Raw genomic sequence first — 27,224 nt, 5'->3', positions numbered from 1 at the left:
GCATACCCTTAGTTCTTAATACTGTGTATTGCCCCCTTTAGCATCAGTGACAGCGTGCAGTCTTTTGTAATAGTTGTCTATGAGGCCCCAAATTCTTGCAGGTGGTATAGCTGCCCATTCGTCTTGGCAAAATGCCTCCAGGTCATGCAAAGTCTTTTAGTCATCTTGCATGAACCGCACGTTTGAGATCTCCCCAGAGTGGCTCGATTATATTAAGGTCAGGAGACTGTGATGGCCACTCCAGAACCTTCACCTTTTTCTGCTGTAACCACTGGAGGGTCAACTTGGCCTTGTGCTTAGGGTCATTGTTGTGTTGGAAAGTCCAAGAGTGTCCCATGTGCAGCTTTTGTGCAGAAGAATGCAAATTGTCTGCCAGTATTTTCTGATAACATGCTGCATTCATCTTGCCATCAATTTTCACAAGATTCCTCGTGCCTTTAGAGCTCTCACACCCCCAAAACATCAGTGAGCCATCACCATGCTTCACAGAGGGGATGGTATTCTTTTCACTATAGGCCTTGTTGACCCCTCTCCAAACATAGCGCTTATGGTTGTGACCATAAAGCTCTTAGTTTCGTCACTGGTCTCGACCATAAAGCTTTTGGTCTCGTCACTCCAATTACAGCGTGCCAGAAGCTGTGAGGCGTGTCAAGGTGTTGTCGGGTATATTGTAACCGGGCTTTTTTGTGGCATTGGCGCAGTAAAGGCTTCTTTCTGGCAACTCAACCATGCAGCTTATTTTTGTTCAAGTATCAACATATTGTGCTCCTTGAAACAACCACACCATCTTTTTCCAGAGCAGCCTGTATTTCTCCTGAGGTTATCTGTGGGTTTTTCTTTGTATCGCAAACAATTCTTCTGGCAATTGTGGCTGAAATCTTTCTTGGTCTACCTGACCTTGGCTTGGTATCAAGAGATCCCTGAATTTTCCACATCTTAAGTGATTGAACAGTACTGACTGGCATTTTCAATGCTTTGGATATCTTTTTTTATATAAAATATCAGTATCTAGCCTGCTCAGTGCATCCATGTGAGAGCTAACAAACTCATTGACTATTAAACACAGACACTAATTGCAAATTAAAAAGCTACAGGTGTGGGAAATTAACCTCTATTTGCCATTTAAACCTGTGTGTGTCACCTTGTGTGTCTGTAACAAGGCCAAACATTCAAGGGTATGTAAACTTTTGATCAGGGCCATTTGGGTGATTTCTGTTATCATTATGATTTAAAAAGGAGCCAAACAACTATGTGATAATAAATGGCTTCATATGATCACTATCCTTAAATAAAAGACAGTTTTTTTTTGCATGATCAGTCATATTTTCAAAATCAATGCCAAAATTTCACAATTTCTGCCAGGGTATGCAAACTTTTGAACACAACTGTATGAATGAACGTACATTTATATAGCGCTTTTCTGATACTACACTCAAAGAGCTTTACATGAACAGGGGACTCTCCTCAACCAACACATTGTGCAGGATCCATCTGGATGATGCTACGCCAGCCATATTGTACCAGTACGCTCACAACACACCAGCTATTGGTGGAGAGTAGAGTGATATAGCCTATTTATAGATGGGGATTATTAGGAGGCCATGATTTATAATGGCCTACGGGGGGAATTTGGCCAGGACACCGGCGTTACACCCCTACTCTTTACGAGATGTGCCCTGGGATTTTTAATGACCACAGAAAGTCAGGACCACGGTTTAACTTCTCATCCGAAGGACGGTGCTTTTTTACAGTATAGTGTCTCCATCACTATACTGGGGTGTTAGGACCCACACAGATCACAGGGTGAGCACCCCCTGCTGGCCTCCCTAATACCTCTTCCAGCAGCAACCTTAGTTTTCCCCAGGAGGTATCCCATCCAGGTACTTACCAGGCTCAACCCTGGGCAACCAGTTTAGAGCTACAGGGTGATATGGCTGCTGGACAGGTATATAATATCATAGTATTACGTAAATATAGCATTTAAAGCAGTTAAAAAAGATATTATAGACCGGTGTTGTTGATGCTTTTTCCACATGTGGTAATGGTAGCATTGGAATAAAATTTATTTTATTCTATTATTTTAGGAATCTCCGTCAGGCCGTCGGAAAGCGCTGGCCACCAGCTGTATTAATATGAAGCAGTATGCCAGTGCCATGCCCACACAGACAGACGTCAAGCTCAAGTTCAAGCCGCTGTCCAAGAAAGTGGTTTCTGCAACGCTACAGTTCTCCCTGTCCTGCATCTTCCTTCGAGAGGGCAAAGCCACGTAAGTGAACCCCTCAACCAGTAACTACACCCACCACTCCAAAACCAGCCCACTACACTCGCCCTGCTGCCACTACAATTCACCTCTGGCATTTCTTAATTTCTGTCTCTCTTGGTGCAGTGCACTAATGCCTAAGATCATCTCTCTCTTCTGTTTCATTCTCTTTCTCTTCCACTGTTCATGTTTTTTTCTGTTCTCTCTTGCCTCAGTGACATGGGGAGTGACAATACCTCATATTACCAACATTCCTTCTCTCAATATCTCCTCCTCTCATCCCTTCTTTCCAGCCATCCCTCTCTCTCTCTCTCTCTCTCTCTCTCTCTCTCTCTCTCTCTCTCTTTCTTCCGCTATTAATTCATCTTCAAATGCATTCTGTGTGGTTTTCTCTCTCTTCTCAGAAAATTCTGACCTGACCCTCAGCAGACCAAAACTCTCATAACTCTGAGGTTTATGTGGATTTATATGCACTGATGTATTGCAGCACTGTCAGTAGAGCCTCTAGTTACAGAACCACACTCAAACTAACCATCACCATAACAAACAAGCCTGTGTTATCATTATCACCTCAACTTACCACAATGTATTTTCTTAAGCTGGATCTGTAGTTTTTTATGCTGACAAATCTGCATGTTTTGATGTGCAATGAAGGCATCGTATAACGGAACTATTCATTTTCACTGTGTTGAGTGAACAGTGTTTGTTTGGAGCATTTGCTGCTGCTGCTTTGCTGTCATATAAGTCCCATTCAAAAATCAATAAATTCTGCATTTATTAACATTTATTGAATTAAAACTAGGGCTGTCGATTTAATGCATTAATTCAGTGCTATTAATTATATAAAAAATAACGCATAAACATTTTTTAACTTGCTCTTAAACATAATCCCCCCCCCCTAATTTTAAGGCTTAAAATTTTTAGTGAATAACAACTTACATTTTGGTCTTTTTCATATGGCTTCAGAAGACACATTGCACAAGTTGGATGACGTTTTACAGTACTTTTATCATGGTGTTTTTTTGCTTGACAGATGACGTCACTGCAGTGTCATTGAATTGCAAGAGCCGCAACAAAAATGTTTAAAAAATGTCTAATTGTATATTCCGTGGAAAATGACATGAGTTTGTAATGACATGAAAGTGAATAAAGACAGAATTGTCATTTTTGGGTGAACTATAAGGGCTTGAAGCCAGTCTAAATGGATATGATTGTTCATATTTGGTTAAATGTTAGGATCACCTGTATGTTCAGATCTTTTTTTTTTTTTTTTTTTTACAGTGGATGTGTATAATTTTTTCAATGTTAAAAAATGTTTCGACATAAAAATTACTAAGTAAGCCGTTAGTAGGTTGATTTCACTGAAAGTTTAAACACTGCCTCTTTAGCACTTTCCAAAATTGCTGTTTGGTTGAGTGACCCATCCAGCTTGACACAGCAACAATCGACTCAACCAACGAAGCATGAGTTTTGGGCAGGACTACCTTTTTTTTTTTACCTTTGGCAGACAGAGGATGTATTTGAAATCTGTTTGAAAACACCGCTTATTTTTTAAATTCCGTTTGGTGACAGTAGCATAAAATTACAAACTTCAGCTTTAAGTCTCATGTTTGTTCTGTAGGGGCACTGTTATCAGGAAGCAGTAAAGCACATTTAATTTAATTTAATGTTTCCTCTTGTTCTCATGACATAGACAAAAAAGAAATCCATACTGGGTAGAGAACTTTTCAGCAGAAATAATGCATGTCACAACAAAGAAGAAATATGAAAAATTTCCAGCCACTGGGCCTGATAGTGTAAACATCTCTCCTTCAACATTTTCTTTTTTTTTTTATTTTCTGGTCTGTTTTCTGGGCCTCTAAATAAAGGAAGCAAGAAGCGTGTATGAGTGTATGTGATTTCACCCTTGTGCTACAGTATATGAGATATGTGTATTTGTGTGGCTTTTGTGATGCGTGTGTGTGACAGAGGTTACAGGGCGGAAGTGTGCCCACTTTTAACCCATGGGAATGATGTCAACAGCTCACAAATAAACCCCAATACATAAGTTCAAATAAGCTCCATGCCTGTCAAAGAAAGACTGGAGCGCATTCATAAAGAAGTGTGAGATAGACAGACTGAGAGCGAGAGAGAAAGAGAAGACAGGGATAAGGAAGGGAGAGAGAGAGAGTTAATCCTGAAGCGTTATCTCGCGGTGCTTGTGAATGCCCTGGCTGGAATGCATGTCCGTATTGCACTGCCTCTGAGCAGAACCATGAAGGGCATTCTGTTTACACGTTCATCTCTCTCCTTCCTTCTGTCGTCCTGCCTTTCTTTCTTTTTCTCCTTACATCCATCTCTTGTGAAGGTGGACGGCCATATTCACTCTTTACTTACTGTTGTCAGTGTTTTATGCAGGTCTGAAAATGGTGCTATCATAAAAATAAATGAACATTCTTTATTTTAAAGGAATAGTTCACCCATAAATTCCACCCATTACTCACCCTCATGTTTTTCCAAACCTTTGACTTTTTTTCCATGGAAGACAAAAAAGTTGTTAGGCAGAATGACATCCTCAGTCACCATTCACTTTCATTGTATGGAAAAAAGATGCAATGAAAATGAATGGTGACTGACAATAGCATGCTGCCAAACATCATGTTCCACATAACAAAGAAAGTCATATGGGTTTGGAACAACATGAGGGTGAATCCCTCATGAAGAGAAAGCTCTGCAGATTTCTGCAGAACTTGAACGCTTGTCATTTTAGAAATTCTACAAATCCCTTGCCGACTGTGTTTAACAGTGTTGGGTAAGTTGCTCAAAAAAAGTAATTCAATACAAATTACTACTCTAAAATGGTAATTAATTTACTGACTGATTACTTCATGAAAAAAGTAATCAGATTACTAAATACTTTTATGTAACTTTCTAAAATACTTTTAAGAGAAAAGCTTTTGTTTTTCCAGTCGAAGAATTTAAAATAATGTCAATTATTTTAGGGGGCATACGCCCTTCACCTGTCACAGAAATGCAAACAGATGTACGCATTAATGTAATTCATGTTTTGAATACTATTTTAGAAATATGTGGAACCCTAGGAAAGTAATTAAAAATAATTAACATAATTGAAAGTCAGTAACTGCAATCTGATTGGAAGAATTTGAAATGTAATGCACTGCACATTTTTTTCCTTTTTCCCAGTGTGCTTTTAAGTCCTCGTGGTAGTAATTCACCTCAGTCCGGGTGGCGGGGGATGAATCCCAGTTGCCTCTGAGATCATCAACCCGCGCATCTTATCACGTGGCTTGTTGAGCGCTTTGCCACGGAGGCATAGCGCATGTGGAGGCTTCACGCCATCCACTGCGGCAACCACGCTCAACTCGCCAACGCTCCCCACCGAGAACGAACCACATTATAGCGATCACGAGGAGGTTACCCCATGTGACTCTACCCTCCCTAGCAACCGGGCCAATTTGGTTGCTTAGGAGACCTGGCTGGAGTCACTCAGCATGCCCTGGTATTCGAACTAGCAAACTAGCGAACTCCAGGGGTGATAGCCAGCATCTTTACCACTGAGCTACCCAGGCCCCACTTTTAATTAATTACTGTGTAATTACTTTACAACCAACACTGGTGTTTAATGTATGTATGTGTGTATATATATTCATATTTTAAATCTTTAACCCATTTTACCATGTTTAAATACATTCATCAGAATTTCACAGATTTTTCCCCAAATCCCCTTTCTGGGCCTGCATATAAATAGTCCTAATGATTGCCATCTGATAAGATAAGCGTATCATTTGTTAATTTATGACCCAAACTATTCATCAGTAAAAATTCATCAGTTTTACATTTTTTTCTCTGTCCATTTTTCTTTCTGTGTGTAGTGATGAAGACATGCAGAGTTTGGCCAGTCTGATGAGTATGAAGCAGGCTGATATCGGCAATCTGGATGATTTTGAAGAGGAGAATGAAGAAGATGAGGAGAACAGAGTGAATCAGGAGGAGAAGGCTGCCAAGATCACAGGTGAGACTCGCTTGCTTCCATCAGTGTCAGCCATGGATGTTCGGAGCAGATCATCTGAAACCATTTCCAGATGAATCTAATATTTTCCATATACACACAAAAAACACCACGGTAAAGTTCTATATTGTTTTTCATTTTATTCTATTCTGTTCTGTTATGTTTGTATTGTGTTATGTTCTAATTTATTTATTTTTTCTTGAATCTCCTCTGTGATTAATGTACTAGTAAAAGGAGTAATGCATTTCTATTCTGTTCTGTTCTATAGTTTTATTTGTGAGAACCTCTTTGTGATCGGTTAGGGGTGTAGCGTTTAAATGGTAACATTTAGATTATATTAGATTGTGTCATCTAGATTGTAATAGAACTAGATTAGAAATATGATGGAATTATCTTAATGTGGTTCTTGTTAGACCTTTTCAATTGAGCGACACCTCCTTTTTCTGGAGATTTAGATTCTGTGCATATACTATGCATATGAACTGAAGGCATATGATTGTTTGCATTTGTTCTGTTATGATTATTTATTAGCAACTTATTTGTGGGCTTTTATATTGATTTATACAGCTTGATACTCCTTTTTTTTTCTGTTTATGATGAGGTCCACCCAACACTTGCCATGTGTATGTGTTTGTGTTTGCATGCGTACATGTTTATCTGTGTTTGTGTGAGAGGGTGTGAGTTTGCATGCACGTACGTGTCTGTTCATGACTTTGATTGTGTGTATGTGGGACACAGCAGCATAATGCACCCCCCCCAATCAGATCCTGGAGTCTTTACACTAAGCCCATGTGCTTTTGATCCCTGTTTAACTGTATATATATGGGGCTCCTATGGAAATGCTTGAGTTGTTTATTCATTGAATAGGTTTAGGAATCTCTTTGTTGCCAGAGCGATGCCGTCCGATCTGTTTTTCACAGTTTGTTAGAGCAAAGACCCAGTTCCATTCCACCCCTGTTCAGAGAGACACACCTCAACGCACACACACATACACACATTGTATATATTGCATACATCTGATTGCATTATATATTGCATTGCTGTGTGTTTCTACAGTTTAGTGTGTGTGTGTGTGTGTGTGTTTGAGTGTGTATTGATTGTATGTTGTGCTGTTTGCAGAGATTGTGAGACAGCTGAATGCTCTCAGCTCAATAGATGGAGATCCAGACGACTGCCTAAAGCAAGCAAATAAACCTGCCTCTTCTTCTGAAGGTTTTTTTAGCTTTCCCCTTCTTTCAATCTTTCATTCGCTCAGTTTTCTTCTTCCTTCTTTCTTCCATCCCTGTGGTTGTGTTGTGGTCGTGCTGTGCATTGAGAGCATCCGTTAAGTTCATTAATATTTTCCTACATGCGGTTACATTTACTCCTCCATTTTATTTTAATGTAACGTTCTTTTGTTAATCATTTATGATCTTGTGCCCTCTACCTTCTACAGTTTGTTGTGAACCCAACTGCCCACTGATAAGCTATGTATCCATGACCACAGAGCTGTGCATTGCAGTACATCTTGGGATGTTCTTTCTTTAAAGATGATGTCACACGACTGGTCATGTGATTGACCACTCTGATGACCTAAAATGGGTCAGGGTGGCATGGTGTGGACAAAACCGAGACTGCACACCATTCTTATCAACTCAGAGAGCCACTTCACTCTGTCACCCTGTACACACACACATTTAGAATGTTCTGGAGTGAGGGGACAAGTGTCAGACTTTCACAGTCTCACAACCTGCTGGTTCCTGTACCATTTTCTAGGAACCATGTTTTTGGGTGCATTTGGAAACCATATTTTATGATTATTCTGTGATTTAATAGCTCAGAATGAACCCTGCTTCAGCTCTACCGGAACATACGTCTCTTTGGACCCAAAGGATCTTTGTGCGGTTCACTTCAAAGTGTAGATGATTATTGGTTTATTGATTGGTTTGTCACAATGTATTTGTTGTGTTTTTTTTGTTGTTTTTTTGTTTCACTTGGTAATAATGGATCCATTGGCTTTTTGGCTGTTTGTTTTGAACTGATGAATGATGATTTCTCTTCTTTATCCTACTTCTCTGTCTTTTTTTTTCTGTTGTCATGATGTGGATGTCATCTGCTCAGAGCTGATCAGTAAGTTGAACTTGCTGGATCAGGAGGACCAAGACCAGAGGAACATGAGCTCTAACCCCTTCGATGAACCTAATGACCCGGTTGACCTTAACCCTTTTGGTGACCCGGATGAGGACGGTAAGGACTGACCCTTGACCTTTTGTGTGACCCCCTTTCCCTCTTTATCAACAGGGCAGGTTGTACTTATTAACAAACTGATAAGTGTGTTGATGTAATACAGTGCCATTCAAAAGTCCACATTGAAAACTTGGGAAAAATCTAATTTAACCTAGAAATATATATATATATATATATATATATATATATATATATATATATATATATATATATATATATAATTTTTTTTTTTTTTTTTTAATCCTAAAACTTTAACAGATTTTGTTTTTTTAAATAAAGAAATGTTAATGTAAGATTCTGAACAATTTCTAGGTCACAAATCAATTAAGCAAATTTGTGAACATGATAACTCTGTACAAAAGATATTTTTTTTTCCATTGAAACACACAAGATGCTCTTTGGAACTTTCTTAAAGTGATAGTTCACTCAAAAATGAAAATTCTCTCATCATTTACTCGCCCTCATGCCATCCCAGATGTGTATGACTTTCTTTCTTCTGCTGAACACAAACAAAGATTTTTAGAAGAAGATCTCAGCTCTGTAGGTCCATACAGTGCAAGTGAGTGGTGACCAGAACTTCAAAGCTCCTAAAAGGAGATAAAGTCAGCATAAAAGTAATCCATGAGACTCCAGTGGTTTAATCAATGTCTTCTGAAGTTGGTTTTGGGTGAGAACAGACCAATATATAATTCCTATTTCACTGTACATCTTGTTATTGCAGTCTCTAGGCACAATCATGATTTCAAGCATGATTATACATCCAAGCACTTGATACATGCGCAGAGAGCTAGATGGCGCTATAGGAAGAGTAATCGAGGTTGAAATCATGATCACCAAGGAGACTGCTGGCAAGATGTACAGTAAAAAAGGAGTTACATTTAGTCTGTTCTCACCAAAAACCATCTGGATCGCTTAATTGATTAAGCCACTGAAGTGTGATGGATTATGTTTATGCTGCCTTTATCTCCTTTTTGGAGCTTCAAAGGCCTGATCACCATTCACTTGCATTGTATGGACCTACAGAGCTGAGATATTCTTCTAAAAACCTTTGTTTGTGTCCAGTAGAAGAAAGTCATACACATCTGGGATGGCATGAGGGTGAGTAAATGATGAGAGGATTTTTATTTTTGGGTGAACTATCCCTTTAAGTCATGATGAAATAAAAAATGGATCATCAGGTTTTGCACAAACTTGTGGAGTCCAAACTTTCAAAGAGGAGGTTTTGAACAGAAAAACAGTGTTTACTTCTTGACATTCAGTGAAGACAAACGTGTTCAATTTAATTCAGGTGGTGATGTCACGCAATGTGTATGTGTGTGTATCTAGAACCATCCCCTGAGCCTCATGTGCGGTCCACCATCAAAGATCAGGACACTGTATATGATCAAGACACCTCCCATCCCTCGAACCCTTTTGATGAGCCTGAGCCAGACCCTGATCCTCAGCAATACAGTAATCCATTTGACGAACTCAAACCTGAGCCCCATCCCAAAAGATCGCCACCTAGAAGCAGCAAGAGGAAAAATGTCCGGCCGGTGGACATGAGCAAATACCTGTATGCTGACACTGCCAAGACCGAAGAGGACGAGCTAGACGAGTGAGTCAGGGAATTCTGGGATACACTCTGGGATGGGCTGTGGTGCAGTAGAGCTGTTCACTCATGATGTCAATTTGTAGGTCAATCTAGAATTTGCCATGGTTTCTCTCTGGAATTTCTAATGGGTGTATTGCGGTTTTCAGTTTAGTTGTAAAAAAAAAACTGTGGTTGACATTAATTGACTAATGAGTAACACTTCAACGGTTGTTTGATGAATTACACTTTCTTTCTTCAAACGCATTAAGTTGGTACATTTTTGACGAATGATGTTTAATTAAATGGACAACCATTGTATTCGGTTTGACGACTGAGGTACATAAGGACTTTCCAACAAAACGAGAAAGTCACTTCAAGTAATATTAACCATAGACCTATCATTAATGATCAATGACCGCTATTCTACAAACTTTTGTGGAAACTAGGGCTGGGCAATAAGATTTAATCGGATATCGGCGATATCTGACAGATATCATGTTGCCGATTGCGACACTGACAGATGATGATCGGCAATATCAGCTGGGAAGACACTGTGGCGGGCTAACTGCAAGCTGTTAGACACAAAGATTATCAATTTCAATTATTATTATCATTATTATAATTATTATGTTTACATTTATAATTGTCTTTAGATCTTAATTTGTATTAGTAATTTTCCACATGCTGTAGATGGATACTTGCGTGACAGCAAATGGAACGGTGGTTCTATATGTTTTTTTGACCACTTCGTTATTTTAGTTGCTTTTTCATTTCATTTGAACTTCATTCAAGTTCAATTTGAATTTAGAACTATCTTTGGTTTGTTTTTTGTGTATCAGTAAATTTATTTTTAAAGCAAAATCAATAAGGCAAAAATATTCACCGATCCCTCGGCCAGGGGTTTATGATGTAATTGGATATCACCAGCCTGAACCCATGGCTCGAAAATGCGAATTGTTTTTATTTTATTTTTTTAGGACACTGGTCTTAACAACTCAATAGGAAACTTCCATTATTAGTTTTTGAGGATAGTCAGTTGTGGGTGGTTTTCTGCTTAACATGTACAGAGATGAAAACTTTACATTTTGAATTGTCAAAACATCACAGTTTGGGAACACTTGATGAATCTAGCCTACATTTGCTCTTATACTGTTCATTAGCAGTGCCGAGAGTGTGTGATTGAGCGAAGGAGAAAAGCACTTGTTGGAGGAGAAGAAAGTGGTGACTGAGTTCTTTCAGCAGGAACAAGGCTTCTATTGTTTCCCACATTCTTTTGACTTGTCTGTCCATCTTTGCATCTCTCTCATCCCTCCCTCACAATGCTCCAGCAGAGAGACACATTTCAAAATTTGACATTGTTGAAAAAACTTGAGTAGGGAACAGATTGACCCCCCCTTTTTTTTTTTTTTTTTTTTTTTTTGCAGCAATGTCTTTCTGATTCCTCCTGGCTTTCTGCTTGCTTCTCTATCTTTCTCCCTCACACACACACACACACACACACACACACAATATTTCTCTTGTCCTCTCTCTCACTTAAGTTTTGACTGCACTTTTCACGTGTCTCTTTTCTTAACATGTTTGCATTTACAGAAGACGTGCCAGACCCCTGTAGCACTGCTTTCAGCTCTTTTCTTACCTCCTTTCTCATTCTTTCTCTTCCTCTCTCGCTCTCGCACTGTCTTTGTCCTTAAGCTTGGGAGCTTAGGATACTTTGTGTCTTTAACCTTGTCTTTCAGCTGAATACCTGCTCAGTCTTTTCTCTGCTCCGTCTCCTTATTGTGTGTTCATGTATGTGATCGTGTGTGTGTGTTATGTGTGAGTGATGGGCCTTTACACTGCATTGTGTATTGATGCCAGCGGACGTCTGCTCACCTTTCAGTGAGCTCTCCGACGAGGCCACAGGTCAAAGTTCATGAAGTGTGACCCTTGGAGCACCTGGCTCTTTTCGTAGTCAGCAGAGCGTTTTATTGGCTAATAATGTTCGTTGATGCCTCTTTACCTGAAGAAAACCACACACACGCATGCAGACATATATACACACACGCACACACACGTTTACTTGGCTATCTACAGTGCCGTGGAAAAGTATTAGCCCCCATTCTGATTTTCTTCTGTTTTTGTGTATATCTCATACATATCTTTTTTCAAAAATTCAAACAAAATCTAACATAAAACCAAGGCAATGTGAGTAAACACAAAATACAGTTTTTAAATGATAATGTTATTTATTGAAGCAAAAAAGTTATCCAATACCAACTGGGCCTGTGTGTACTTACTAAATCCCCAAATCTATAAAACTGCATTCATAATGGGATTCAGCTGGACTAGACACACCCAGGCCTGATTACTGCCAGCCCCGTTCAATCAAATCAACACACAAATAGAACTTTTTCAGCAGCATGAAGTTGGCTAAAAGGTCTCACCCAGTTGCACACTATGCCAAGGTTGAAAGAAATTCCAGAAATGATGAGGAAAAAGGTGATTGAAATACATCAGTCTGAGAAGGGTTAAGCTATTTCAAAGGCTCTGGGACTCCAAAGAACCACAGTGAGAGCCCTTATCTCCAAATGAAGAAAGCTTGGCACTGTAGTGAACCTTCCCAGAAGTGACCGACCTTCCAAAATTTCTCCAAGAGCACAGCGATGACTCATCCAGGGAGTCACAAAAAAGTCAAGGACAACATCCAAGGAACTTTCGCATCAATAAAGGTTCATGACTCCTCTATCAGAAAGACACTGGGCAAAAATGCCATCCATGGAAGAGTGGTGAGGCGAAAACCACTGCTAACCCAGAAGAACATTAAGGCTTGTCTGAATTTTGCCAAAACACACCTTGATGATCCTTAAAGCTTTTGGGAAAATGTTCTGTGGACTGTTAAGTCGAAAGTGGAACTGTATGGAAGACAGTGTTCCCGTTACATCTGGCGTAAATCAAACACAGAATTCCACAAAAAGAACATCATACATACAGTCAAGCATGGTGGTGGTAGTGTGATGGTGTGGGGATGCTTTGCTGCTTCAGGGCCGGGGCGACTTGCAATAATTGAGGGAAACATGAATTCTTCTCTCTACCAGAAAATCCTAAAGGAGAACGTCTGTCATCAGTCTGTGAGTTGAAGCTCAATCACAACTGGATTATGCAGCAAGACAATGATCCAAATCATAGGAGTAAGTCCACCTCTGAATGGCTCAAAAGATGCTAAATTAAAGTTTTGGAGTGGCCTAGTCAATGTACTGACTTGAACCCGATTGAGATGCTGTGGCAGGACCTTAAATGGGCAGTTCATGCTTGAAAGCCCTCCAGTGTAGCTGAACTAAAGCAGTTCTGCAAAGTAGAGTGGGCCAGAATTCCACCACATCGTTGTGAAAGGCTGATCTCCAGTTATTGGTAGCATTTGGTTGCAGTTGTTGCTGCTAAAGGTGGCACATCCAGCTATTAAGTTTAAGGGGGCAGTTCGTTTTTCACATGGGTGATATAGGTGTTGTATAACTTTTTACAAAAAAAAAAAAAAAAAAAAAATTAAACTGTATTTTGTGTTTACTCCGGTTGCCTTTGTTTTATGTTATATCTCATTTGAAGATCTAAAAAAATGTAGTGTGAAAAGTACACAAAAACAGAAGAAATCAGGATGGGGGCAAATATTTTTCCATAGCACTGTACATGGGCACATACCGTAGACATATTATTTTTATACCAAGATAATTATAATTACTGTATTAACCCTAAAATCCTTCACCTAAAGGAAATGTTTGGCCTTTTTAGATTTTAGTGGGGAAAAAACAGTATTTACTTTTACATATGTATATATGTATCTACACACACATTCTGCAGTGTAACAGGCAGAACATTTGAAAGGTTTAAACTCATCATATTATATGATAATTAGGGATGGGCCCAAAGCCTTATTTGGGAAGGCACGAATAATGGCTTCAAAACTAATAATGAATTCTACTGAATAATAGAAAAAATATTAATTACACTGATTATCCAACGAGCAAAGGGATAAAGTGATATTTTAAATAAACATATCTTAAATGACAACACAATGGTGAGTCTGTGAAGCCTGTATGACTAAAGTATAAAAATGCACACGGTGTGATTTCCAGTTCAAATTGGATGGCTGCGTTGCAGTTTCCGTTTATTGTGCACGTCTCAGAAATCTGAGCTTGTCAAGAGCAACGCTGACTAAAAAATGTAATTGAAAAATTTATTTTTGCATAGGCTAAAATAACTAAAAATAAACTATATATGAATTTAAAATTGGCACTTCCGGTTTAAGCCACACCCACATACGGTGATATCTGAATACAGATACTGATAATTTTGCCATAGATACAGATAATGGCTTCACTGTACACCCCTAATGCAAATCTTCCTAAACTGACAGTATTACATTTAAAGTGAGTGCCACTGCTCACAAATGTCCATCTCAGGCCATTTTCAATCTAGAGCTTTTGGTGTGGACCACATCCATTTGACATATGACATTTGAGTTCAGGTTATTTGGTTTGTGCAAAAGCTGTTTTGAGAGAACTTTTATGTGGACTTGACTTATCTGGCCTAATTTGTTGAAATGAACTGCTATTGATGACTTAAAATTTGCCTATTGTAGTGTGAGACATTTCCCAGTACTACTCCATGGAAATTGCCTTTGGCAAGTAGAATGCATTCTTCACATCTTTTGCAATATCCTATGTCAAACGGATGCAAGTGTCATTCTGTGCATGTTAACTTTGGTAGTAAAACCCAAGGGACAAAAACTTAAGTAAAAGAGTAAACCGAACAACTAGGCCTAGTTGTTACCTAGACCTGGATTCAGATCAGGTGATCTGATCACAAGTGGACAGCACTAAACACAGGTGGGTTCCAAAGCGTTTTATGATCGGACCAACCAATGAAACCAAGTGTGAAAAAGATTTCACTTTTCAGCTACTATTCACCCCAGAACCTTGTATTTGCCTGTTTAAGCTTTATTCACTTATATGCCAGCATATTCTATCAAATGACAATCTTTTTTTTTCCCCAATCTCAGTTCAAACCCGTTCTATGAGCCCAAATCCTCTGGTCCAGCCATGTCCACCACAGAAAGCGGCTTCTCTGAGAAGAGCACCAAACAACAGGCCCCTCAGCCTCCTAGGGTTGGCCCCAACCCTGCCATGACCCCTGGAGTCCTGGCACCAAAGGCTGAAGCCTTTGTGGCCACAGCCACTCTGCCTGCCCTGGCACCGTCAGCTGTCGCAGCTGTGATGGGGAGAGAGCTGGTCTCTTCCTCACCTAAGGTAAGAAGTGTACCTCACCACATTAAATCTGTGCTGTGTCTTTGAAATGGCTGTGCTGTGTCTTTGAAGTGGCTGCATCTCTCAGCCTCATTTATTCTTGCCTCATACTACTCTCTATTCTTCTTTTACACACATTTCTGCAGTCAATTAATTAAACCAATACAGACTCCATTCAAACTATATAGAAAACTTCTTTCTTTGGCATGCTATCTATTTTTGATATTTGTAAACTTTATGCTTAACTTTAATAATCAGGGCTCGCCATTAACACTTGTCCGCTTGTCCAGGACAAGTGGATTTTATGAAAGGGCAAGTGAAAGAATTTTACTTGCCTGAATGAAAAATAATGTCAATAATGAAAAAATAACCGGCTATATTTGTTGATATAGCCTAGGCTTGTGTCACTTATTACAAAGTTCATATTCTTATTCTACTGTTGAAAATAATCCAGTGCGCATACTTTTATAATTCGCTAGTGATCTGGTAATACCTGCGCACTGTTTGACTGACAGCTGACTTATGTGTGTGCGCTGAACATGCGTGTGTGCTCCGAGAACGCTCAGAGAATGCGGATATGCACCTGAACGGTCAAATACATTTCAAAATACATTGTCTTGTTGGTTTATTCATGTAAACACAGTGAGTTTTATTTAAAGTGAACGTAAACAGTGAAGAAAAAGCGGGTTTGTATCAAAATGTCAGACTTGTAAGTGTTAATGTAACCTAATTGACCTGCTGCTGTCTAGTGTGTCGTTAATATTACTCAAATAACAATAAGAAAACGAGATAACCACTTAATGCTCTTGGCTGAATAACATTAGTAGCTTTATAAAGTATTAATGTATTATAATCATACAGTTAAGACCAGTAGTAGTTTTATGTCACATTTCATTCTGAATGTTAACTTGGATACTTGATGCTGCTGTTAAAAACTTTTAAAGCTGTTAATAAAGCACTGTTTTCTTATTTTCTTCACTGTTTCTAATTTTGTTCTATTAGTTTTAATTTATTTTCTATTCATTGTTGTTTTATTATTATTATTTTATTACTGACTGTTTACTAGTCTTGAATAATTACTTGAGAACTTGAAACAATTCTTACATAATTAGCAAATTTGTTAGTGTTTGTTTGTTATTTGTTGTGGTATTGAAGTTGGTATCAAGAAACGTCAAGTTTCACTACCGACTACTGACACTTTGGAATTGTGACAATATATATATTTTGCATGGTAGATCTTGCTGCAATAACATGATGAAAAAGTAAATCTAATTTCTTAGAACTGTGAGCACCCCTGCTGTAAATGATGGCGATGGAGGTTTTTCTTTATTTGACTACCGTATGTAACATATTATAACTACCATATGACAATAGCCTCCTTCCTTACCCACCCAGAACAGTTTACATTTCTGTCACAGATAATCGAGTTGATTGCATAGGTATACTATTAGGTTGGGCATCTGTCGTAATTTTAGAAAACATAACAGAAACTTTAACATGATACTTCAGCATGTTACTATTACTTAAATGTCCTTTTTTCTCTCTGGACAAGTTACTTTTTTACTTGGACAAGTGAATGACCAATTTACTTGTCCGGAGGACAAGCACATGACAATGCTTAATGTCAAGCCCTGATAATACATTTTTTAAATATCCCATTGACAGTGTTTGAATATTATTATCTCCTCTCAGTCCTCTTGCATGCTTCACTCTGAGCATTTGAATACAGGCATGTATTAGCTGCTCTCTTGGATTGTTATTTATGCATAATGATTCTCCTCACTCAATGCTTTAGTGAGTCTAATTAACTGGCTGCTCAGCCCCTCTCTGGCTGAGGGTGTAGTGCATAGGGTGTAGAGGGCAAGAGAAGCCCACCAAGTGTGAATGCATCGGGCCGCAGCTGAGGGGCTTATACATGGCCAGATTAAATCCTCACAGGCAGAGTGTTTTTATTTACGCCTGTGAGTGTTTGTGTGTTATAATGTAGTCCATATTTAATTACAGCAAGGGGTTTATCACAGCATAGCACTTGTGTGTGTCCACGGCTGAGAAGTCCTGCCCAACTTAAACTCATTTAATTACCCAAATTCAGTGGCCTGTGAGGACACACACAGACATCAAAAAAATAAGAATAGTCTGATAATCAAAGCTGCCCCATGCCCAAATATCCGTACTTATCTGCACAGTATGCAATAAGCAGAATGTCAAATGAGTAGGATATCGAGAACTCAAACACTCTCTGAGCACTTTATTAGGAACACTATGGTCCTAATAAAGTGCCCGATGTGATACTCTGCTGTTGTAGCCCATCTTCCTCAAGGTTTGACGTGTTGTGCTGAGATGCTATTCTGCTCACTACAATTGTACAGAGTGGTTATCCGAGTTACCGTAGCCTTTCTGTCAGTTCGAACCAGTTTGGCCATTCTCCACTGACCTCTCGAAATGCCGCTCACTGGATTTTTTTTGTTTTTGGCACCATTCTGATAAACTCTAGAGATCGTTGTGTGTGAAAATCCCAGGAGATCAGGAGTTACAGAAATACTCAAACCAGCCCATCTGGCAACGACAATCATGCCACGGTCAATCACTGAGATCACATTTTTCCCCATTCTGATGGTTGATGTGAACATTAACTGAAGCTCCTGACCCGTATCTGCATGATTTTATGCATTACACTGCTGCCACACGATTGGTTGATTAGATAGTTGCATGAATAAGTAGGTGTACAGGTGTTCCTACTAAAGTGCTCAGTGAGTGTATTTTCATAACACAGTATTGTAACATTGAAGTCACCAGACCAGCCCATCCAAACCCCAAACCAATCTGTGCTCTGGTCCACGGGGAGGATTCATAGAGTTGGGCTTTGATTGGAAATGTTTCCAGCGGAACCCCATTTATTCCGATCATGCGCATATCCCCACACACACACTCAGTACGGATTATGATTCCATTCTTTCCCTGTATGCGGAGGTTGTTTCTCCTGAGTGTGTAGTGTGAGATGACCTTAGCATGAATAAAGTCAAATGGGATTATCCGAAGAGACACACACAGCTCTGCAGATACAGGGAAGCCCAAAGGCCTTGTTTATGATTTTTATGCGTGTGTGTATTTGCTGGAGGAACCCCCTCACACACTCGCAGACCTGAGGTGAGGCAGAAGGTGCAGGTTGAAAAACAAATGAATAGGACACAGCGATAATCTCCAAATGCACAAAAGAAATGAAAATGTTGAAACTGCCATAGTTTGTGGATTAGAGGAGCCCTGAAGACAGGCACATTCACAGAGGGAATCATGATAATGTCATCATGGTCTTGTAAACACAATCTGCTATAGTTTTGAATATTTTCTAAAGGGCGCTCCCTTCAGTTCATCGCCATTCCACTGACATGGTCTGATCTTTGAGATTTGCATGTGAAAAGTATGCTTAAAATGCTTGCCGTGGCCTTGTACAGTATATTAATAAGTGTTCCTATACTGTTTTATCTACGTTTTTCCCCTGAAATTTACAAGTAATCCATAAATTAACAGAAGTTAGTATATTTAGAGCTCTAATAAAATCAATTAGATTGTAATATTTTCTGAAGAAAATGTTAGTGTCTGCCAGATGGAAATGGTCAAGTAAAATCTATAAGGTGTCTTTACACAGCCGAGTTAAGCCTGCTCTGTGCCTGCTAGAAATTCTGTGTAAAGACACAATGCTGCATAAAAGCCAGACTAAATTAAGCCTGCTCCGACCCTGCTTTGTTCTTTATAAATGAAATGCAGCATCAGAGCAGACTTAAACTTTATTTTTGTCATGTCAGAGCATATATTTCATAATTTTATTTCACATTTAAAAGTATAATTTCATACTTTCATATTTCTAAATTCATAATTGTATATTTAAAACACTAATCTCATAACATTATTTATTCAGTTGTAATTGCTATGTAAATGCATTTATGCCTGCTCTGAGCAGGATTAAAAGTAAATCCAGAAAAGTCATAAATACACCTAAATACCACTTCAGATGCAGCTTCTGTGCCACCTTTGCAGTGTAGATATGGCTTTATAAAAGTAATGGAACACTTCGCCTCAACAAGCTGCACGATTTGGGCTATCATTCATGCCTGTAGCATAAAGGAGCAAAAAGGAGAATGTTAATATTTTGAGCTTTGTTCAGATCTGTAAACGTAAGTATTAGCAATAGTAAAGGCAGTGCTTGCCTTAGAAAGCATCAGATGTTAGTCTCACATGCCATAATCAGAAGTTTTTAACAGAGCAAGTTTTTTTTAAACAATCCGCACAGATACTCTTGGAGCTCTGATGGAGCGAAGACGAATCAGAACCAATTAGTTTTTCCTCATTAAGTTTATATTTGTTTATTTGAATCTAGATTCATCCAGCTGAACTGCCATCTTCTTCTCCAAAGAGCCCATAGTTGACTCTATATATACATGTATGTAAAGGCTGCAGAAATATTATTAGTTTTTCCATTTGATTTTCAGGGATGGAAACATCTAGCAAACTTGGCTCCCAAGAACTTTGATATTAGCATTTGGAGATACTGTTTTTGAAATGGGTGAGGAATTAATCTGAACGAATCAAGGAAGAGTGGAATAGGCTGTCTTGGGCAGTGAAAGAAAAAAGGATGTTCTGATTCACTAGTACATCTTTTTCTTCTCCTCCATCGTTCCTCTGTCTTTTTCCGGCGAAGCGATTTTACACCTCCCTGCTCGTCCCTCTCTCCTCTCTGTCGTTCTGTCTTCCACACAGGGACGCACTGATCTGAGGATTTTCATCAGTTCACGCTTCATAAATTATGGTCTGTATTTTAATATAAAGAAACAGCAAGCGCAGTCACTGCAAAGCTCTTTAGATTTACATAAAGCCCTCTGGAGTGAGGCGGTGTCGTCCTTTACGTCAAGATTTCTCAGTACCCAGACTAAAACCTCCAAACTTTTAAGAAAGATGTTAGTAACTTTGTGTGGTCATGTTCAATTCACTTTATTTCTCTTATCTCCCCAAAGAAATCATGTCAAAATAGTTTTAGTACTGTGGGTTTCCATTTTCTCAATTTGTATGCATTTGTGAAAAGGACTTTTTCAGAGCTAACAGAACTAATCACAGGACCAAACTAAATGATGGTGTTTATGACCTGAGAGCCCACAGTGTGTTACACTCATAGACACACACAGACAGGTTACACTCATTACACTTCATTGTCCACCCCCCCCCCCCCCACCTCGCTCATTCAGACTGCAACATCTATACATTTAAATGAAAGTAGATTAACATGATTTAATTGAGTTCGCAAATGGCAGTAGCATTTTTTTAATTGGTGTTAACACTGGTGGGGATCCACTCAAAATACCATTTCAGTATTTATTTTTTCCAATGAAACATCACTCTTAAATGTTTTAGACTTGGACAAAACATTTAACAGTAACAAATTATAGAATGCTTGAAATAAAATAATTGCTGTTACTCATAAGAGGAACAGTGTTTTCGCAAAAAAAAAAAAAAAATGTCATTATTTCTCTCAAGGGGTGGACCAAATTTAAAAGTACTTTTATACTGTGTTAATAGTGTACATATAGCTACTTTTGCTGGAAATTAATTGGGTGCATCTCAATCAGCTCTCTGGTTCCCTAGTGTAATTATCTTTTATCCATTATGTGCATAAAATGGAAACAAAGTTTTAAATATTAGAGTTGTTAGAAGAAGATAAAATACTACTTGTATTTTGGAATGCCCTATTCCCAATGCACTCGTGGTGGAGAAGTGACTCCGGACTTCTCAATCCGGGTGGCGGAGCAAGAATCTCAGTTGCCTCCACGTCTGAGACCATCAATCTGCGCATCTTATCACGTAGCTTGTTGAGCGTGTTACCGTGGAGACGTAGCGCGTGTGGAGGCCCACGCTATTCTCCGTGGCATTCACGCACAATTCACCATGTGCCCCGCCGAGAGCGAGAACCACAAATTATAGCGACCACGAGGAGGTTACCCCGTGTGTCTCTACCCTCCCTAGCAACCGGGCCAATTTGGTTGCTTAGGAGACCTGGCTGGAGTCACTCAGCACGCCCTGAATTCGAACTCGTGACTCCAGGGGTGGTAGTCAGCGTCAATACTTGCTGAGCTACCCAGGAGTTTTTTTGTTTCTTAATTTGTGTAATTTATCTTTCATAATAGCACTGTATGTTTAAATATCTACAACAAAAATCCACGATTGTGTCTTTAATACAGTGATGTTGTTGATTTAATACCAGCTGCATTTTAATGCACAATCTTGTAATTGTGTCGCAGGTAAAAATCATCAGTGTCCCAATGTTTAGTGGATCAACACCCTTGCCAGTGCCTGAATTCATGTTCTTGATGTACTGTTTCGTGACCTGGGGAATTTGGGAGTGAGAAGAGACGCATTGAATATAATTGAAGGAAAAAAAAAAGGTTTCTATATTAAATAGCCACGTGGTCCCTATTTTTGGATAATCTAGTCAGTTAAATCTTTACAAATGAATGGAACTTTCTATAAATTCTGATTGGAAGAATCATTATAAAATAGTAGTTGGTTCTATATGTGGCTGGTTGTGCTGTTGGTTGGCAAATCTAAACAATCCTAAACCCTGAATTGAGTTGGTCTGGACATGTCCCACTGCAAACGGCACCAATACTTTTCTTGGTTGTTTGGAAAAGGCAGCTTTGACTTCCCAAAAAAATTGTCATGCTATCTATTCCTGCTCACTGTTTCACCCCGGTCAGTTTCTCCCCTCTGAACTGTGGGCCAGGGCTGTGGGCCCACGATTAAGCTCAGTTCGAGGCCTGGTTACTCGGGCTGCACAGGGACTGCCTGTCCCTCAGAGAGGCGAGGATAGGCCATGAAGCCCCAACTGACAGAGGGGCAGTAAGACCCCAATACTACCCTCATAATCTGTGAAACTCTACCAGAATAATCCCCCTCAGCCGGCCCTCTACCGTTGAGTGATGCAGGATAGAGCCTGAGAATCTGAGACGCTCTAAGACCTTAAGGTTCAGGACCAAGAGAGGGAAGTAGAGAGAGAGAGAGCCTTTGAGCTTTTATCTGTGAAATCTCCCCATTTGATGAAAATATAAATAAAGTGAGGGCTATTTGGACAGACTGAGGGAGAGTAAGAGCTTCCTCAAAGCATCTATGAAGGATGTTTGTGCTCAGAAGAATGTCAGAGGCATCAATATACCAGATTCACCTCAAGAAAACTTTGTGCAGGTGTGTGTGTTGGCTCAGCGTATCTATCCCGATCAGATTCTGGTCCAAACGTGAAGCTTGTTCCCCTTCCAGAAGGTTTTGGATATACCTCATTTACCTCTTAAAATGCCTCAGCATCCCCATCATTGGATCTTGTAGCAGTTCACAGCTCTTGGTAGTTAGCATTTCACTGCTTAAAGAGTCCTCAAGCAGCCAGGCCAGGTCTGTGTGTGAGTGTTTTGAGCCTGTTACAGTAATACCACTATCATTATCCACCTCTCTGTGTGTGTGTGTGTGTGTGTGTGTGTGTGTATGAGCCCAGTTCATGAGTTAAGCACTTGAAGAGCTCTCCAATACCCACGTTGACTTGCTACACATAGGCTACAAAGCTCTCAGTAATCTTCCTGTTGTAAGTCCTTAGTTTTATCTGCCAGGGATTACACTTCTGGCTTCAGAGAAAGAGAGAGGGAGTGCGAGAGGGAGAGAACGAGAAAAAAGGCTGTTGAGAAATGAAAACAAATCTTTAGTGTAATCTCTAGAAAGAATACCTGTTTGAGTGGGGAAGTTGCCCAGCTGCAGATTGGCCAAATCGCCTTATTCTGCATGTTCGATGTGAGTGAGGCTGGTGTGTGTGTGTTTGATGATTGTATGAGAGTGAGGGTGATTTTAGTGTGCATTCGTTTGTGTACACAAGGATCTGTGGAGTGTGAGAGAGAGAGTGTGTGTGTGTGTGTGTGTGTTAGCTGTGTGTGTGAGAGAGGTTTTAAGGCCGAGGGCAGTATGAATGACATGGTGGAGATTGGAGAGAGTAACTTTAGATTAATCTTCTCCTGGTCTCTCCTCTTCTGAAGGTGTGTGGCCTTAAACCCGTTTCAACTGGGAGAACCTTTTACCCACAGTCCTCCTGCATACCACCCAGCACTGATTAACAGCCCCTGATTACTGCCCCCCTCAACCCCTGCCTTTTAACCTCTTTATACCCTGCCACCACACACACACTCACTTTATGTCCATGCCTTATTCTGATGGAGCTGGAATGCTGAGCACTTAAAGGGGGCAGGGGCCATGTTCTACACTTTTAATTTGCATTTTATGTTTTCCCTGAAGTCCACTCATAATGTTAGGCCATGTTCACACTAATATGTTTTAGTTTGGAAACACAATAGTTTTGCTATGTTTACAGTTCTCATTCACACTAGAATGACATTTTCCTCCACCGTAAACGGAGCATTTAAAAATTGCTCTCTATTACCGCATTCTTGAAAGGCGATGACGTTAGGCAACTGAAAACAGAGCTTTCAAATTTAAACTGATTAGTGTGGATGTGGCCTAAGTGAAGGTTTCTTGAGCAAAAACAGTTGTAAGTTTTAGGGGTTTTCACACTGTACAAATTTTGTCCGTCTTCTCTGTTTTCATTGTTTTTCTATGTGAACATGCGCTAGATGGACGTCTTTGACCACAGTGCCGCATCTCACGGTTTTCTTTGTGTCCCACTGCGTTTTTATATGCCATGTCATGTTAAAAAGAACTGCAACTTTTATTCTGTTCTATTTATTGAGCTGCGTCCAGCTTTAAAGGGATAGTTCACCCAAAAATGAAAATGTTCTCATTATTTGCTTACCCTCTTGCCATCCCAGATGTGTAGGACTTTCTTCTGCTGAACACAGTTTTTTAGAAGAATATCTCAGCTCTGTAGGTCCATTCAATGCAAGTGAATGGCAATAAGGCCTTTGAAGCTCCATAATGGAGATGAAGTCAGCATAAAAGTAATCCATATGACTCAAGTGGTTTAATCAATGACTTTAAGCGATCGAGTTGGTTTTGGGTGAGAACACACCAAAATATAACTTTCCTTCACTGTAGATCTTGCCATTGAAGTCTCCAGGCATGATCATGATTTCAAGCGTGATTACTCGATTACATTGAAATCATGATCGCCAAGAAGACTGCTATCAAGATGTACAGTGAAAAAGGAGTTTTATTTTGGTCTGTTCTCACTCAAAACCAACTGGGTTGCTACAGAAGACATTGATTAAACCACTGAAGTCTGAAAGATTGTTTATGCTGACTTTTTGCTTTTTTTTTATTTTTTTTATGCTTTTTGGAGCTTCAAAGTCCTGATCGCCATTCACTTGCATTGTATGGACCTACAGAGCTGAAATATTCATCTAAAAGTCTTGGTTTGTGTTCTGCAGAAGAAAGTAAGTCAAACACATCTTATATGGCATGAGGGTGAGTAAATGATGAGAGAGTTTTCCTTATTGGGAAGAACTCCTTCGGCCTGAATGGCCACTTACACTTCATTTTCAACCATCTCTCTGACTCTTAGAATTTAACAGATTCTTTTTACTACTGTAAATGTAAGACCTCTATATGTAAGTGAAATCTGTTATGATTAGGTAACCTCTGCATGTCGAAGTTCACTCATTAGGGTGGAGCAAGTTGTTGAAAATCCATTATATCCATGATATGGCCTTTTAATATAAGAACTAAAATAAATAATTATAATTTATTAAATCATTTTTATATTTTAATTACAACAATTAAAAAAAATAAAAATACACAAAACCACATGATTTCCACAAAGTTATGCTTGTACATATCAACCCCATTGTGCGGATCCATCTCCGTAATGTCTAGATGGTAACCGGTGTGTTGTAGAAACTCTAGCGAGAGCCCATTTGCTGCTACCAGGTGTGAATTAGCTTTACCATACTGATATGACAGTCCATCTCTTTTCATGTGTGCATATTTTCAGCCCATAGCTTTCAGTTGTCATCTGCTTCTATATATATTTTTTATTATCCTCACATTCCTCTTCTGGGAATGTTTGACTTATTAAGGCCCAAAAATGTTTTTGAAACTGGATATTTCCCTCTGAATTTCTCTTTCTGTTGTTGTTAGTCTCTGTTGTGTTCTTGCGTGTATGTGTCTCTCTTTCATTAGCTTAAGTGTGTTGCTCCTCTCATCTCTCTCATGCATGATGCCATTTGATGGTGTGATGCAGGCCACGGTAAAAGCCTTCCTTCTTGATTCCATCGATCCCACTTCACGCTCAGGCCGAAGTATTAATGTGGGCGTGCTTTGATCAAGGCCTCGTTCAGATAGGGGTGACTTTGTAATTATATTCTTTTTAATTGCTTTCGCTTATCAGGGCTCTCATCGGCCAATGTGACCGCACCGCCGTGGACACCGATCTGACGGCGGAGCTCACCTGATGTTTCTCTCTTCCTCCCTGATCCCTTTCTCTCTCTCTCCCTCTCTTTCCTTTCTATTTCTTGCAGTATTACTGCTGCTCTGCTCCTAATGAGTTTTCGTGTGCATTGCAGATTCATTGATAAATGACGGCTTTATCTGAGCAGATCGCTGAACTTCGGCTCCTGTAATTTGTTTGTAGGGGAGTGTTGTCTAAAGCAGATTAGTGCTGTATAGATTTATTTTTTTCTGCTCTCCACACCCTCTCATCCCTGCTTTGACTAACAACACTTTAGCAATTCAATACTGAAAAATCTTTTATCCCGTGTTTGTTTTGCTTTTTTTTTCTCTCATGTCTAGATTCGCCTCACTAAATCAGATGATTTTTTTTATTGGGTTTGTTTAGCGTGGTGGTAATTTGAAGGTTGTTGTGTTACGGTCTGTGCGCTTTCCTAGAAATGTTCGCATGTTGATGATGTTTAGCATTACAGAGATTTAAGTTGTTTTGTATGCACCAAGAGAGCTAACCGGGTGCTGGCCACCTTTTTGTTTTTCAGTACTGTTTTTTTTTTGTGTGTGCTTTTGCAGGCCTCACTAGATAAAGCTCATTTACATAGTTTGGAGTTTTGCCTCTTCGTCATGTTTTTACCACCTCTAACGTAAGATTACACCATATTACACATGTATAGCGCACAGACATGTGCGGGCGAAATTTTTGTGTTAAAATTTGAAGCTGTGTAGCTTAGCATGGGCCCCAGAAATGTGATTTAGTCATGCTTGCATATTTTGTTTTTGTATGAGGCCCAAAAAAAACTCCCACTCAGCCACATACTTAGGCAAATGAACTTCACTTAGTTCTGCAAGAAAAACATTTTTTTTTTATGCAAAATGATTAAATTCATATGAAATTGTTTTAGTTTGAATGGAGGTGGAAGCTTCTTTCTTGGTCACATAAAATCTAAAGTGGAAAGAAGCAGATGATATTAATACTTTAATGTTAAGTCTGCTTTGCTGAAATTTTTACATTTCTGAAATTAACTTCAGATTTAACAGTAACTAAAGAGCACATTGTGTTGACGATTTCTTGAATCCCCCTTCTTTTATTGATCTTTGTCAAACATGAAAATCTCTTCAAATTTAGGTCTCCCACTTGAAAAAAATTATACATTTAGGAGAGGCCGCTGCAGTTTTGTTGGATTTCAATGTGGGTTTTGGCTTTGGCAGTTTTGTAAAAGCACTGTATAATTACTGTAGTAATGTGAATGTTATTTTAGTATCTATAATATGCTTTTTTTTTGGCATCGTTCCATATTAATTCTCATTGTCATAATTACAGAAATTACTACATTAGTACAAACAGATGAGTGCAAAACAATTATTGATAAATGCAATACAATATAGTTGAATAATAATTGGTGTAATTGCAGTTTATTTTTATTTTGAGTGTGGTGTTTTATTTATCGGGTCATGGAATATGGC

The 27,224-nt window shown here is 39.2% G+C and overlaps 1 protein-coding gene across 4 annotated transcripts in view; it reads left to right on the top strand.

Moving 5' to 3' along the window:
* LOC127455592 (EH domain-binding protein 1-like) overlaps positions 1 to 27,224 on the top strand; it is a 201,184-nt gene that overhangs the window by 69,248 nt on the left and 104,712 nt on the right. For 3 of the 4 annotated variants that reach the window (XM_051723616.1, XM_051723614.1, XM_051723613.1), the window contains exons 6-11: positions 2,085 to 2,266; positions 6,133 to 6,272; positions 7,389 to 7,481; positions 8,370 to 8,495; positions 9,822 to 10,092; positions 15,101 to 15,347. In XM_051723616.1, coding sequence (XP_051579576.1) covers positions 2,085 to 2,266; positions 6,133 to 6,272; positions 7,389 to 7,481; positions 8,370 to 8,495; positions 9,822 to 10,092; positions 15,101 to 15,347 — 1,059 coding nt within the window. The remainder of the gene's footprint in view (positions 1 to 2,084; positions 2,267 to 6,132; positions 6,273 to 7,388; positions 7,482 to 8,369; positions 8,496 to 9,821; positions 10,093 to 15,100; positions 15,348 to 27,224) is intronic. The other variant, XM_051723615.1, reaches the window with a different exon arrangement.

The sequence above is a fragment of the Myxocyprinus asiaticus genome, chromosome 17 (genome assembly GCF_019703515.2).
Source record: "Myxocyprinus asiaticus isolate MX2 ecotype Aquarium Trade chromosome 17, UBuf_Myxa_2, whole genome shotgun sequence".
NCBI classification, from domain to species: Eukaryota; Metazoa; Chordata; class Actinopteri; order Cypriniformes; family Catostomidae; genus Myxocyprinus; species Myxocyprinus asiaticus.
The sequence above is the reverse complement of the archived record's forward strand: the minus strand, read 5'-3'. Positions and strand labels throughout refer to the sequence as shown.